Below are 14,276 nucleotides of genomic sequence, written 5' to 3'. Positions count from 1 at the left end.
TAATAAATAACATTGTAATATTGTTTTGAGCTTAATCTATTGAATCAGTGCTCTCTGTTACACAATTTGGAAGATATTAATACGTCAAAACACATTGAAGGAATTGTCAACAGTATACTTGATTCGGCTAAGTCTATAGCACTATCAGACAAACATCATCGAGATTTAAAAATTTCAACTGGAACTATTAGTCTAATGAAAAAAGGAAGACAATGAAGAATTTAGGAAATTTTATTAATAAAATTGAATACGCTGAACTCTATAAGACCATACGGAAACACATCCAGGAAAGAAACGTGTCACTACACTTTAACAAGAAACTAGTGCAGAGAAGAAGGTGGAAAGAAGGTAAGGAAATTAATAGAGCAAAATGTAAGCTGATAAATAAAAGCATATTTTTGGATTAAAATGAGAAGATGGTTCCATATGCGGAACACATCACGAACTATTAGAAATAACAGAAAAATTGTATTCTAATTTATACAAGGACCAAAATCAGTCAAAATTAAAGATCCCTATAAAATTAAACACAGGCTATAAAATCAATAAAAAATGGGAAAGCTTCAGGAATAGATAATATTACTGCTAGATGCTGAAAGCTGATGGCAAAATGTTACACACAGCACTTGCAAAACTGTACTCAATGTGTCTCAAAAACCAAAAGATTCTGAATTCCAGGAAAACTGCTGAAGTGATTCTTCTACACAAGAAGGGAACTCAAGAAGACCTGAAGAATTATTCCTAATAAGCATCCTTTGAGTTATCTACAAGGTTTACACCAGGATAATAGAAAAAAAAAGCGACACTGAATGAATCACAACCAAAGGAGCAGGCAGGCTTTAAAAGCAGTTTTAGCAGAATAGATCACATCCAGGTTGTTCAGCAAGTCATAGAAAGACTCAATGAGTATACCCCATGCCCCTATATATAACTTTTATTGACTATGAATAGGCATTTGATTCAGTAACAATGCAAGCCATTACTACATTACATAACCAGGTGTACACATAGTCTACTTAAACTTCTTACAATTGATATACAAAGAAGCAAAAACTACCATTTGTCAATGAACATAAAGTAGAGAAAAGTGTATAAAAAGGTGTATGACAAGGCAACACTATATCATCCATGCTCTTCTCAGCCTGCCTCGAGGAGGTATTTAGAAAGCTGGAGTGGTAAGAAGAGGTCATATGAATAAATGGCGCCTATCTAAATCACCTGACATTTGTAAATGACATAGTTCTTAGTTCTCTTCTCACAAGTACCAGAAGAACTACAAAGACATATACAGGAACTACAGGTGGCTGGTGAACCCTGCGATCTATGGTTGAACTTTAAAAAGAGCCAGGTCATGCTCTACAAGTTTATCAAGGAAAGAAAGCTTTTTGTCTCTGAAGAAGAGCTCAAAGATGTAGAGAATTACATATACCTTACCAACGAATGTCAGCTGAGAGTGATACAGTCAAAGAAGTTGGACTAGTTAAGCTTGGGTGGCATTCAGGAGATTTAACATCTTTTTAATAGAAAACTCCCTTTTTGCCTTAAAAAGAAAGTTTTCAATCATGCATTCTGCCAGTCCTTACCTGTAGAAGCGAAACTTGGACATTAACTGTTTAATCATTACAGAAGCTGCAGGTAGCGCAAAGAAATATAGAATGATGTGTGCTTGGAATTACTAGATGGGATAGAAAGACCTGTAAATGGATCAGATGACAGGCAAAAGTACATAATATCATCATGAAAGTTAAAGAATTAAAATCTCGGTTGGCAGGCCATATAGCAAGAAGAACTATTGGTAGATGAACTAAATTAGAAACTGTTAAATGCCCACAAAGTAGACCAAAGGCTCGTTAAACTAATATTATCAAGTTCATTGACCCAAATTGGCAGAAGATCGCACAAAACTACATTAGTTAGAAACGTGCTGTACAGGCCTTAATCCTGTATTGGATTGACAGTGGCTGAAATGATATATGTATACATATCATCATTTCACCATATATGCAATATATGATTTTATATATATAAACACCAGCTTTGGTCTGATTTTTAACTTCATTGGACAAGAAGGCAATTTTTTTTTTAGTAAGCTCTAATTTCTACTTCCTTATTAATTAATTCAGATTTTTTAGCCTTGTTCAATTACATTGCATAAATTGGATCAACTTAATAAAGTAAATAATTACTCCAATAAATAAACTCTTAAGCCTCAAAAAACAAAGGGGCTGAATGGGACCCATACGTAAAATATCAATTACTTTAAATTTCAAATTTTCAAGAGTGAAAATCAGTTCTATCTAATACTAATGTAGATAGTATGGAAACTTTTAAATAAAGGAGGTCCCATAAAACCCAGCTTAAGGATTTACAAATTTTTTTTTAATTAAAAAAAAAAAAATTTTTGTTATTTCTGATACTCTTTTTCCAAGCAACAGCTATTATTAAAAAATAATGTTATATGAGGTACGAGCAAGGTCAAATGGGATCCAAATCTTTTTACCAAAAATTTTGATTTTTTTTTTTCATACTGAATACTTTTTAAGAAAATAATTTCATTTGCTTACTTGATTAAGGGATCAAATTGAATCAAAATTTTTCTCTTGAACATTTTGATCTTTTTCACATTGTACTCTAAATATTTCATAATTAAGTTATTAATATTTAAAAACCCTATGGCATATTTGAAATATAAACCTGTCAAGGACAAAGCCGAGAAAGTATGCAAACATCTGCTGGCATTTTTTTTTAATTTGAGTTGTTCATTTACTATAAATGAATTAGTTTTTAAATGTTTTTGTCCATGATGGTCAGCAGTTAGAATTATGTAAAACTTATTTATAAAATATAATTTTAAAATCTCAAATCATAATGCTTTCATTTACTTTTTTAGCTTTCATTAGTAAATAGTGCCGATGTTGTTTCTTACTCTGGTGTCAGCTGATTGGTGCTAATCTGTGGTTAAAAAGAATGTTTATTTGAATCGTGTTTATTTATTATCTTATTGTTCTTTATATTTAATTGTTCTTATATTTTAAAATGTATGTTTATTAAGATGTTACCCTTTTTGTGAACATGCAGAGTTTTAAAGTTGTAAAATTTTGATAGATTGATGATTTTCATGAATGAGATAGTTGACTCATTCAACTATTAATGTTGCTATTACACAATATTAAGCTTTTAAGTGTTCATTATATCTTTGTTTTATGCTGAATTCTGATTATCAAGTCTAGAACATAGTGTAGCAAGAGAAGCACAGTTTACATATAAAACCTTAATTTTAAAAAATAAATCAAGGTATGCAAATTTTTGTACCTAGTTTCTTTGTTAAATTTGTAATCTATTTTCTTTGGGTCTTTCTTTATATGTTAGAGAGATGAATTTTTTTATCTGTTTTTATGTTGATTTTTATTTTTAATTGGATTTATTCTGTGTATGAATCACTCATAACAATGAGTGTGATGTTACTCACATAGTTGTGTTTTGTTAGTGATGTATTACAGTCCAGTTATTTTACAGTGTTGAGATTTTTATTACATTATTGGATTTTGTTATAGGTATTTTTTAAGAATATGGTATTTACAATTTTATAAAATATTACCAATACCCTCAAATTATTTTAAAATTTGTGTTTATTCTTCTTAATACAATCAGAAAAATTAAACTTTGTTTTTGTTAATTTTAGATGATGTTAAAAAGGTTTATACTAATTTCTTTCTATAATTCTGATATAAATTTTTTCCTATTTAATGCATACAAGTATATAGAAAGTGGATTTTTAATTGGGCTTTAACAAATTATGTTTCTTTATATGGTAAATTCATTATAGATTCTATACACTGAAGAAGGAAAATAAATTCAATGTAACAGGAAAGACTAACCACAAGATTAGTTATAATTGTTCAAAAATACACAATAATATAACACATCAATAGCACAAATTCATAGCAGTTCCTGATTATTACTAAATTCTCCTTAGTTATAAAAAGATGTTAGTAAAAAAAAAAATAATCATAAAAGTATTAGTGAAAAATTAGAATCAAGTGTAATACCAAAAGTTAAAATGATGTTATCAAATGTACTGTGTTCAGACTTACAGGTTACAATAAGTTTGTCAGTAATTTTATCTGTAATGGTGATAGTAAGCCAAAGTTATCCTTGTGAAGAATCAGCAAGTGTTAATGGGAGTGTCTATTATAGAAGTGATTTACAAAATGGTAATGTTAAATCATCAAAAGAAACAATATTTACTAAAGATAGTATAATTAGACATTGTATGTGTTTGAAAAAACCTTGTATACAAAAATGTTGTAATAATGGTTATTCAGTTGATAAAAATGGATTGTGTAGTTTAAGTACAAAGCAATTTCAAATTGAAGATTTAGACTTTTATAATTATTCTGATTTGAGTACACAATTAAAACCTAATGATCATCATTTTGAAATGATATATCTATTAATGAATGATACTAATTGTAAAAACCATGAAATTATTTCTAAATCAGATAAATATGATATTTTAAAAAATGGAAGTCTTTTGCTTCATTCACAAAATAAATCTTCGATAATAGATACAGATAAATACTGCATCGAATGGAATCAGGAATTCAACAGAATTGTGCCTATAATGTGCTCTCTAAATGCAAATAAACAAAATAAAACCAAAATTCTCATAAAGCATGGTATAAAATTACAGTCTGCAAATGAATTTATTCAATCTAATCATACTAACATAAAAACTAGATCAATTGTATATCGAGTTTGTATGATTATATCAATGCCATTTCTTATATTAACATATATTGTGACTGGAAAAAGAAAAAGAAAAACTATTAGAAACAAATATGTCAAATGTTTAGTTGGCAATACCTTTGTTATGTTTATAATACAAATCATAATAACGACATACATTAAAAATGAAATGAATCCAGCTTGTATCTTTCTAGGTAAGAACTTATAGTATTTTCTATTTTATAATCAATAAATATAAATCCAGTTTTTTTTTCACCGTGAACTATGATATAAATATTTAATAAACAAATTATTAAATTTATAGAATGTACTTTCATAGTTTTCCCAGTGCATTTATTCAGCTCCTAATTGGTGTTGTTTACAGAGCCTGTTTTGGGGTATTTCAATTTTATGATTACTCTGTACCATATTTAGTGACATCAATAACATATAAACAGCGATAAATTGTAATAACTTATGCTAAGTAATATAGTGATTTTTCTTTATTTACAACAACTTTTTTTCTTTTTTTTTGCTTGATGATATCACCACATAAGCTTGAAGCATGTGTGTGGGATATGGAAATGGAATTTTGACATGCCTGACTGGGATTTGAAACCAGGACCTCTGGATGAAAGTCTGAGATCCTACGACTCTGTCATGTTGATTTCATTAATTATTAACATTAATATTGTTTTTAGAATTATTTTTAAAAAGTCATGTTTGTTTTCAATGTCTTTAGGAATTTTAATTACAATAAACAAATTTTAAATGTTCAACCATTTTTATGAATACACAAATATTTATTAATTTAAATAAAAGTAATATCTTAAAAGGTAACAAAACTGTGATCACAGACTTACAAGTTGTTTATATGTTTTATAATTTTCATTAACGTAAAAATCTCAGAAATTTATTTTGTTACTTTCACAATAATATTTACATTTTTATGATTATTGTACTCGTACTTTGAAGAAGAAATCTTACATAACAACATAGCTGCTGTAAAGCATGTTCTCACCGAAAAATTTTCTTTCTAAATTAATATTATTTTAATAGTTTAATGCTGGATTTCATACTAATTGAATCAGACCTTTTGGCAATTTGACTTTTTGAACTTGAAGCGATCAGATGAACTAAGAAGTTATGGATCATCCTGCATGTTATTTGACACCTCATTATTGATCTTCCATTTGTAGTACATTCTTCAAACAATTTTTCCTTTGAGAAATATTTATTGTTAAATGCCCTGGTGATCAGTGTTCTTATGTCTTTTGTTTTAAATATATTTTAAAATGAAATGGAAAACCAGATATGAGACAATTAAATGTAGTCATACCTGGCTTCATAGTCATATTAATACTTTAAATTTAAACAAAGTTATATACCACTTTTTTTTTTGACTGGTTCTTTATTTGCTGATGATAGTGAATCATAAGATTTCTTTAAAACTGAGGTGTGTTGTTTATTTCAATCGACCCGAAGTTTTTACATTGTCAACAAGTAAAGTAAAATACAAATTTGACAAAATGAGACTGAAGCCCCAATTACTAGTTAGAAATAAAAAAAGATGTAGGGTTGTATCAAAATGTATTATATCCAATTGATTTTTTGCTAAAAATCCATCTTTGCAAGTAAATTACAAAATTTAAACTTAAATTTCAAGTAAATTACAAGAAGCAGGTTTAGTTATTTTGTGTTATAATTTTTTGTGAATAAAACACAACCTGACAAAATAAATGTATTATTTTTCCCCACTAGTTATTATTTATAATCCTAATAGTTAATATTTCAAAAGAAGACCATGTAACAAAACGTGACCTAGTCAGCAGATCTAAAAATATATTATCTCTTTCTTTAAGTGTAAGGTCCTTGGAGCCATTTCTTTTACATTTTTCAATTCATTTCTAATCTTCTTCTTTCCTGCCTAGTGTTTTCTCTCTTATTTGGATAATGTAGTCTTCTCACTCTAATTTCACATTCTTTACCAGTAAGAGAGTTTATATTCCACTTACCAAGCGTAAGTATTTCTTAATTCATTTCTGTTCTATTCCAATCACCCTGTCCGCTACTTTTTGATGATTTTACTCTGAATTATTGATTCATTCTATGTAGGCTATTATTTCGAATTGGATATAAATGGTTAGTTTGGTAATTGGTGTTGGGTCATGAATATGCAGCTTCTCAGTGCTGTGATAAAGTTTAAGATTTTTAACCGTCAAAGAATGTTAAAACTGACATCTTTTGCCAATTCAATGGTTTGGTGTAAAGAGAACCTGGAGTAAGAAAAACATGGTTTTTTGTAAGATTTTATATTTTTCCTTTATGGACTGAAATCTGGCTCTCATGAGCCAAATGTACACATGCCTCAGGTATCATTAAATTTGGACGGAAAAGCAGTTCTGGGTGCCTTGTCATTGAAAATTCTGAGATAGGATTTTTTCATAGAAGAGTAATTAAAATTGTTGTACCTTACCAACCTTAAACAGGTAGTTGAAATTTTATCTTTTGATATGAATATACATTTAAAATAAATGTAGGTCCTTTGCTTTTCTAGTTGTTTATTAATGATTTGCCACAAAATATTGAAACATTCAAAAGGTAATCATTTAAAAGAGCTTCTATATACTGGGTGGCTGAAAAGTAACTTACACCCCCTTTAAGTTTTAACCTGACAGTTTGCTGCATTCTTCCTTGTATCGAGGGACTACTTAAGTGAATGTATATTTCAATCTTTTTCATTTTTGGATGATGGGTGGTGGGGCAACTCAAACATTTCAAACACAACCGATGATTATCTGGTAAATCATTTTATAGAGCTTGATGAGATGAGAAAAACTATACAATTAAAATTAATTCTGACTGCCTAAGCGAAAGTGTTGCCCAACAATATGTTTGTTTCAGATAGCTAGAACTACATTTGTATGCACCCCTTTAATTCTTTTGTTACTTGAGGTATCCTGATTCTCTCTTTAGAAATCTTCTCTGATAAAAGAGGCTAACTCAGTAAGTCATAATTTATAGTATTAGGCCTTCAGAGTAGGCAGGGGGCAGGGGCTGCTGAAGAATTTTAAATGGGATATATGGTACTTGTTTTAAAAATCTTTTCGAAACAAGCAAAACGAAATCAAAAAATTAAATTCTCACTAAACCAAAATGATGAGACCACAAATATCATTACGTTAATAAAAATTGAAAAAATTAATTATTAAAATTATTCAAATATTTTTTTTTCAATTAAGTATAGTTTTGAAGAATTTTTTTTTAATTTAAGTAAATAACAGATTGCAATTTAATTACTTTTCATGAGTAATTAACTGCATCTTTTATTTTTAAAAATCCAAAAATCTCATGAATTAAAAATAGCATCTAACAGAATTATTTCAGTTAAAAAATGTTATTGTTTCTCATCTCTTATAAAATGTTCAAACTTCCTTCTTTGATCCTCCACACAGTAATACAGTCACTGCTTGAAAGCTTCTCTAAAATGTTGAAAAGTTTCAGGCAAAATCTTCCTACGTTCTCTCAATGCAGTCTCTTAATTCTTTAAGAGAAGTTGGTTGTGAGCTATGAATGGTTAATTTTAAATGCCACTACAGAAAGAAATCAAGATGATTTAAGTCAGGTGACCTGGTTGGCTACACAATACTACCAAATCGACCTATTCAATAATTGGAAACTGCTGGTTCAATGCATTTCTCACATTGTGAGCATAGTGCGAAGAAACCCCATATATTGGAAAAACACATCTCTCATTAATAAAGATGATATGTTAAAGCAAGAAAATAAATCTTGCTGTTCATCTCTGTGTCAAAATTTGAATTCAACTTTTCTATTAAAATCACCTTCAAAAAGTTCTTGTAATAAATGAATTTTATATGGATAGTATTTACATGTTTTTAGTACCTTTTGCACTGACCATCTAGATAAATTATTATTTCATCTAATCACTTTTGCCAATTTTTTATTATTAATAGAAATTTCTGCTAATATTCCTTCTTCAATAACTTAAACTGTACTGGGTAGGCCAGGTTTTTTTATCACCTAAAACACTACCAGTGCGTTGAAATTTTTCTAATAAATTAGGACTGCAATCCTGGAAATTGTATGATTAGGATTCAGTGTATTAAATGGATTAGCTGTTCCTTAGTATGTTTTTATTTCTCCAAATAAAAATACTATTTCTATCCTTTCTTGAATAAAAAAAAGCATTGATTTTTACCCAAGAGTCCATTTTTTTGAAGATAAGGCTTTTTATTAGATTAAAAACAAATTCAGGTTTCTAGTGAGATTATTAAATTGTAATTTCTTTAATCTTTCTCATGTTTTTTTTAATTTTTTGGCCTTTGTAATTTAAAAATTTTTAAGCTTACTAATAAAAAAACACAAAACCACACCAAGAAATAATACTAATACTATTACACTTCAAAATCTGTAGGGTACTTATCACAAAATCAACAATGAAAATAAATTATGAAAAATGTAACTTATATACCTCTGTTGATCAGCTGTTGATATTGGCAACTTATGAAATAAAAATGTCTTTCTTGAAAGTTTCTCATAAAATAAAATGTTAATGTTAAAAATGAGTAAATTAATTATTATTTAATTATTACTTCCTTGTACGAAGCAAAGGAAGTATTGTGATCGCGAAAAATTTCCGTTTTCAGATTTCAATGGAACTATCCGTTTTGACCATCCTTGACTCCATTTTGACTAGTTTCGGGGTGACGTCTGTACGTACGTATGTATCTCGCATAACTCATGTTGAAATTTTGGATTTAGGACTGTTGTAACATCTATTTGTGGACCTCTCTTTTTCATTCCAATCGGCCGGACCAAGTGTCCAAAAAAGCCCAAAATCCAAACAATTTGGAATTTGGACTTTTTCTTAACTGCAGTAATCAGCCCTTATTGAGAGCTTTTCAACAATATATCATAAGTAGTACTTATTTTCATTGGTTTCAGAGTTATAGCCAAATGAAGTTTTAATTAATGAAATATTTAGATCGTACAAGGGAAAGGCACATCGGTTCGAATCCGACTTCATTTCCTTTTTTTAACTTTTTTTTTTTAATTTAAATAAAATGATTTATTAATAATTATTAACCTTATATTAGAAAAAAATGTGTATATGTAATTTAATAGGCGTACAAGGAAGTCATGTGGTGTCCATATCAGATTTTTTTTAAATTCAAGATTGCAAGTTTAATTAAAAGAAGTATTTGAAAAATTTTAATAATTAATTTTTTAAACTCTAATTAATAGTCAGAATTTAATTTTTGATTCCGTTTTGCTTGTCTCGAAAATAACTTTAAAACAAGGTATCACGTGACCATATATCCCATTTAAAATTCTTGAGCAGTTCCTGCTACACGCCCATCCTGAAGAATATCGAATACTTTAAATTGGGGCTTACTGAGTTAGCCTCTCTTATTGGAGAAGATTTCCAAAGAAACATTTCTATAATTCTATTAACATTAAGTTATTTAAGATCTTTTCATTTTTTTACGTTATTTAAAGAAACCTTTAACATCATTACACACTTTAATATTAAAATTAATATTAAAAAGAAATTAAAAATGTTCCAGTTTGCATATTCTAGAAATACAGAAAGCCATACTGAACGTTTTATTTAATAACTGCATTACTTCCAAAGTTTATTTATGCAGCCTGAATGTTTATACTATTATTCCGTGAGTATTAGCGTTTGTATTAATTTGTACCAAAAAACAAAATATTATATGAAATACAAAATTGTTTAATTACAACGTTATTACATGTGCTGCAATACAAAAATAATAACTTAATTTTTAAAAATTTACTGTTTATTTTTTAATTTTAGGGGTTTTCATTAAATTTAACTAGGTTCCAATCGTTAACGTTTTTTATGGGACCTTGACATTTTTTCATTTTATTTTTACAACCATGGATTTACCCGGTAACCGTGCTTCGCTAATGAATAGAGTAATACACTGGGCAAATCGGATTCAAATGTTAATTTATTTCATCTTCTGAATTTCGAATTAGTATCAATTTTATAATTTATTTTTCTTCGTGAAATATGCCGGAAAAATCTTGTACGTTTTTCGTGTAATAAACTTCATTTACTTATCGTATAAAAATTGATTTTTATCAATTCTACAGGTGGATTTTTTAATTGACTTTGAATTAAGAAAAAAATTAATTTGTTTATGTTACAATGCAATGGTTTTTCTGCAGCTCTTACAAACTCTTTCTCTCTTTCTATATTATAAGTTTCTATATTACCGATTTAGTACTTAATAATATCGGATTGCATTGAAAAACTCCTCATGGCAAGGAGAATTTTTGGTTTAAAATTTAATAAAAGAAAAAAGTACGTGTGTTCTTATGTAGGCCCGTAATAAATTATACTTCTTTGGCGTGAATAAAAAAGAACTCTTTTACGCATTCAAACAAATTTGAACCGATCAAATGATCGATAGACGACATTATCAAAAATTTTGATTTTGGTAAATTTAAAATTATTTATGCAAAATCAAGAATTTATTTAATGTGCGCTATTTTCTATGTCATTAAAAAATATAATTTTACTCATAAAAAATACTTACATAAATATAACCTCAAATCTTGATACACAATTTTGACAAAAAAAAAAATAAAATAAATATACTCTGTAATATAAATAAAGTTTTATGAGTATGAACAACAATATTCACAGTTTAAAATATCCGTCTTCAGACATCCGTGTATATAAATATATATTTATTACTACTCAATATTCAATATATGTTATGTTTATAACACGTGCTAATCACTTAATTGCATTGAACGACTGACTGAATCAGACAATACACGCATATGCGTGCAAACTAATCCACTTGGGCCTGCGCAAATCTTCATGATGTGTTTATCGGCGCCCGCAACTTCCCTAACTTGCTGAAAATACACTGTGATCAGTTTCTCCTAACGCGCTAAAAGAAGTATAACTTTAATAGCAAAAAAATTAAAGGGGAGCATACAATTGTAGTTCTAGTTAAAAGGAAACACACTGTTGGCCGCCACTTTGGCTTGGGCGATCAGAATTTAGTTTTAATTGTATAATTTTTTTCATTTCATCGAACTCTTTAAAATGATATATCAAATGACCACTTCTTCCGTTTGAAATGTTTGAGTTGGCCCCCACTCCCGCCGCCGAAAAATAAAAAAGTGAAATATACGTTCATTGAAGTAGTCTTTTGATACAAGGAAGAATGCAGCATACCGCATTCAGTTATCTCAGTTATAAAAAACTTAGAGGGGAGTATAAATTACTTTTAGCAACCCTGTTATATACAGGTGTATTAGGAAGTTCTCTCGGGATTTTCATAACCTACTCTACTTATCAAAAAAGTTCATATAAACATACTCCTATGTCCTAAAATCATTCGTTTGCGAATTACAGTTAGTGAAAGATTTTGCTCGGATTTCAGCTTCTCCGGTGAAATGAGGTTGTACTGAAATTTTTAGGACGTTAATTAAGGAGCAGAATTAGTGATTTTTTATAGAAAAACTATTCAGTGATTAACAACAAACACTGATTAAAAACTATTAGTGATTTCTTACGGCAAAAAACTATTCATTGAATGGACTTTAACCGTCTATCTTTAAATATAGATAAAATCCTTGCGTTGTGTTTTTCAGGCAGACAATACTTTACTAATCGCGTGAATAAAATTCCCATCAATTAAAACAATAGTTCTGTTGCCTATAAAGCAAAATTTCTAGGTGTCTTATAAGATGAAAACTTTATTTTGGAATGATCAAACTATTTTTGTTTGCAACAAAATCAAACCTAATATTTTTTCTTTAAGATTCTCTAAAAAGCTAAGGTTGTCATCATTATTAAATGTTTATTATGTTTAAGTATATTTTCGTTAGAAGGTCATTTCCTGGGACATCTCAAAAACTCATAAAGAGTTTTCAAGGTTCAAAAATGGGTGTAAGACGATAATTATTGTCTGTAACCCGTAAGTATGAATTGTGTAGGCTAACATTTAAAAAATTAAATTTGTTAAGTTTTTCTTGTGTTTACATTTACGAATGTTCAATCATTGTTAAAAAGAATAGCACTTATTTTTAAATAATAACAGCTTCCTCTACTAAACCAGACAACAAAGCTGTTTACGTTACAAAGCTCAATGTAATACTTTGGCTTACGAGAAAGGACGTTACCTTCTACTGTCAATTTTAATAAATTACTTAATCTTTTAAAAAAGATTATTCTACCAATTTATTTAAAATACAATTAAACGATTTTTTTTTTGTAGTAGAATATTACTCTGTCGTTACCTTTTTAAATAATACTAATTGAAACCTGAATTTTCTTCAAGTTCAATTTTCTTCGTCCCGTTCAAAGAGTACATAAATATGTACTGAGATAATTTTCATAAATGTCTTTTGAATTGTGAAGTATTTTTTAAATTATTTTTTATATTTAGAATCTTTATTCATTTATCTGAAGGGCACCCGGTACCCTGTTTTTTTTTAAATTGGATTTTATTTTTGTTGCATTATTGGTCATTTAAAATGTTATTTTTATGCATGCATATAAAACAGTAAAATAAAGAAAAAATATTTTTAGTGGTAAAATTGATTTTTTTTATTAAGCACCAGTAGCCGAAAAATCGGAAATTTGAAGTTTTTTCCAAAGATTATTTGTTTTTTGTTGCCCCTGTCTAGTTATTGTGAAAGGTAAATTTATCGTTTATATAGGAAGATTTTGTAATCTATTACTGCATTGTATATGAAACGTTTTAGTATTTCAATTTTATTTTACTTTTATATGGATTTGAATACTAGATTGTGGATACCGGTGTTCCTTGGTGGTTGAGTTTCAATTAACCACACGTCTCAGGAATGGTCGATCTGAGACTTTAAAAGAATACACTTCATTTACATTCATACATATCATCCACTGAAGTAATACCTTAGCCTGGTTCCGCAGGCTAAACAGAAAAATAGAGATATTTCAATTCGATGGGCTCACGATTGCGGAAACTCCGCGGAGACATGAAGAATGTTGTGTTAGATGCTAAAAAAATTTCGGGAAGGTCAATTGACAGATACGAGGTGCGACAATAATGTAATGAGACTGATTTTTCTTTGCAGGATTTGGCAACCCTGCAGCTTGCGTTGGCACACCATCTTTTACCTTGGTCTATAAGCTACTTCTAGTCCAAGCGGCACATTGATGCAACTGCTCAGTCGTGAGTTGCGCTGAAATATGTGAACACGTGGTTTGTGTCTCTCGTCACAGAAATGAAACCGCAAAATATTGCGCAACGGTATGCCATTTCTTTTTGCGTTAAATTGGTGAAACGCGACGACAACTTACGGTAAGCTTCAGAAGGCTTTTGGAGAGGAGGTTATGTCAAGAGCTCAAGTTTTTCGGTGGCATAAAATTTTTAGTGAAGGCAGAACGAATGTTGAAGATGAAGACCGCAGTGGACGACCATCAACCTCACGGACAGATGTCAACTTGACTAGGGTGCGTGAAATCGTACGATCTGATCGAAGATTATCCG

At 29.1% G+C, this 14,276-nt stretch overlaps 1 protein-coding gene across 1 annotated transcript in view; it reads left to right on the top strand.

Moving 5' to 3' along the window:
• Window positions 1-3,976: 3,976 nt before the first annotated feature.
• Window positions 3,977-14,276, top strand: part of LOC142324114 (G-protein coupled receptor Mth2-like) — a 52,096-nt gene continuing 41,796 nt past the window's right edge. The window contains exon 1 of the mRNA XM_075364779.1: window positions 3,977-4,943. Within this exon, the coding sequence (XP_075220894.1) occupies window positions 4,061-4,943 (883 nt within the window). The 5' untranslated portion in view covers window positions 3,977-4,060. The remainder of the gene's footprint in view (window positions 4,944-14,276) is intronic.

The sequence above is a fragment of the Lycorma delicatula genome, chromosome 4 (assembly GCF_047948215.1).
Source record: "Lycorma delicatula isolate Av1 chromosome 4, ASM4794821v1, whole genome shotgun sequence".
Taxonomy (NCBI): domain Eukaryota; kingdom Metazoa; phylum Arthropoda; class Insecta; order Hemiptera; family Fulgoridae; genus Lycorma; species Lycorma delicatula.
This window is presented reverse-complemented; position numbering and strand designations above follow the sequence as displayed.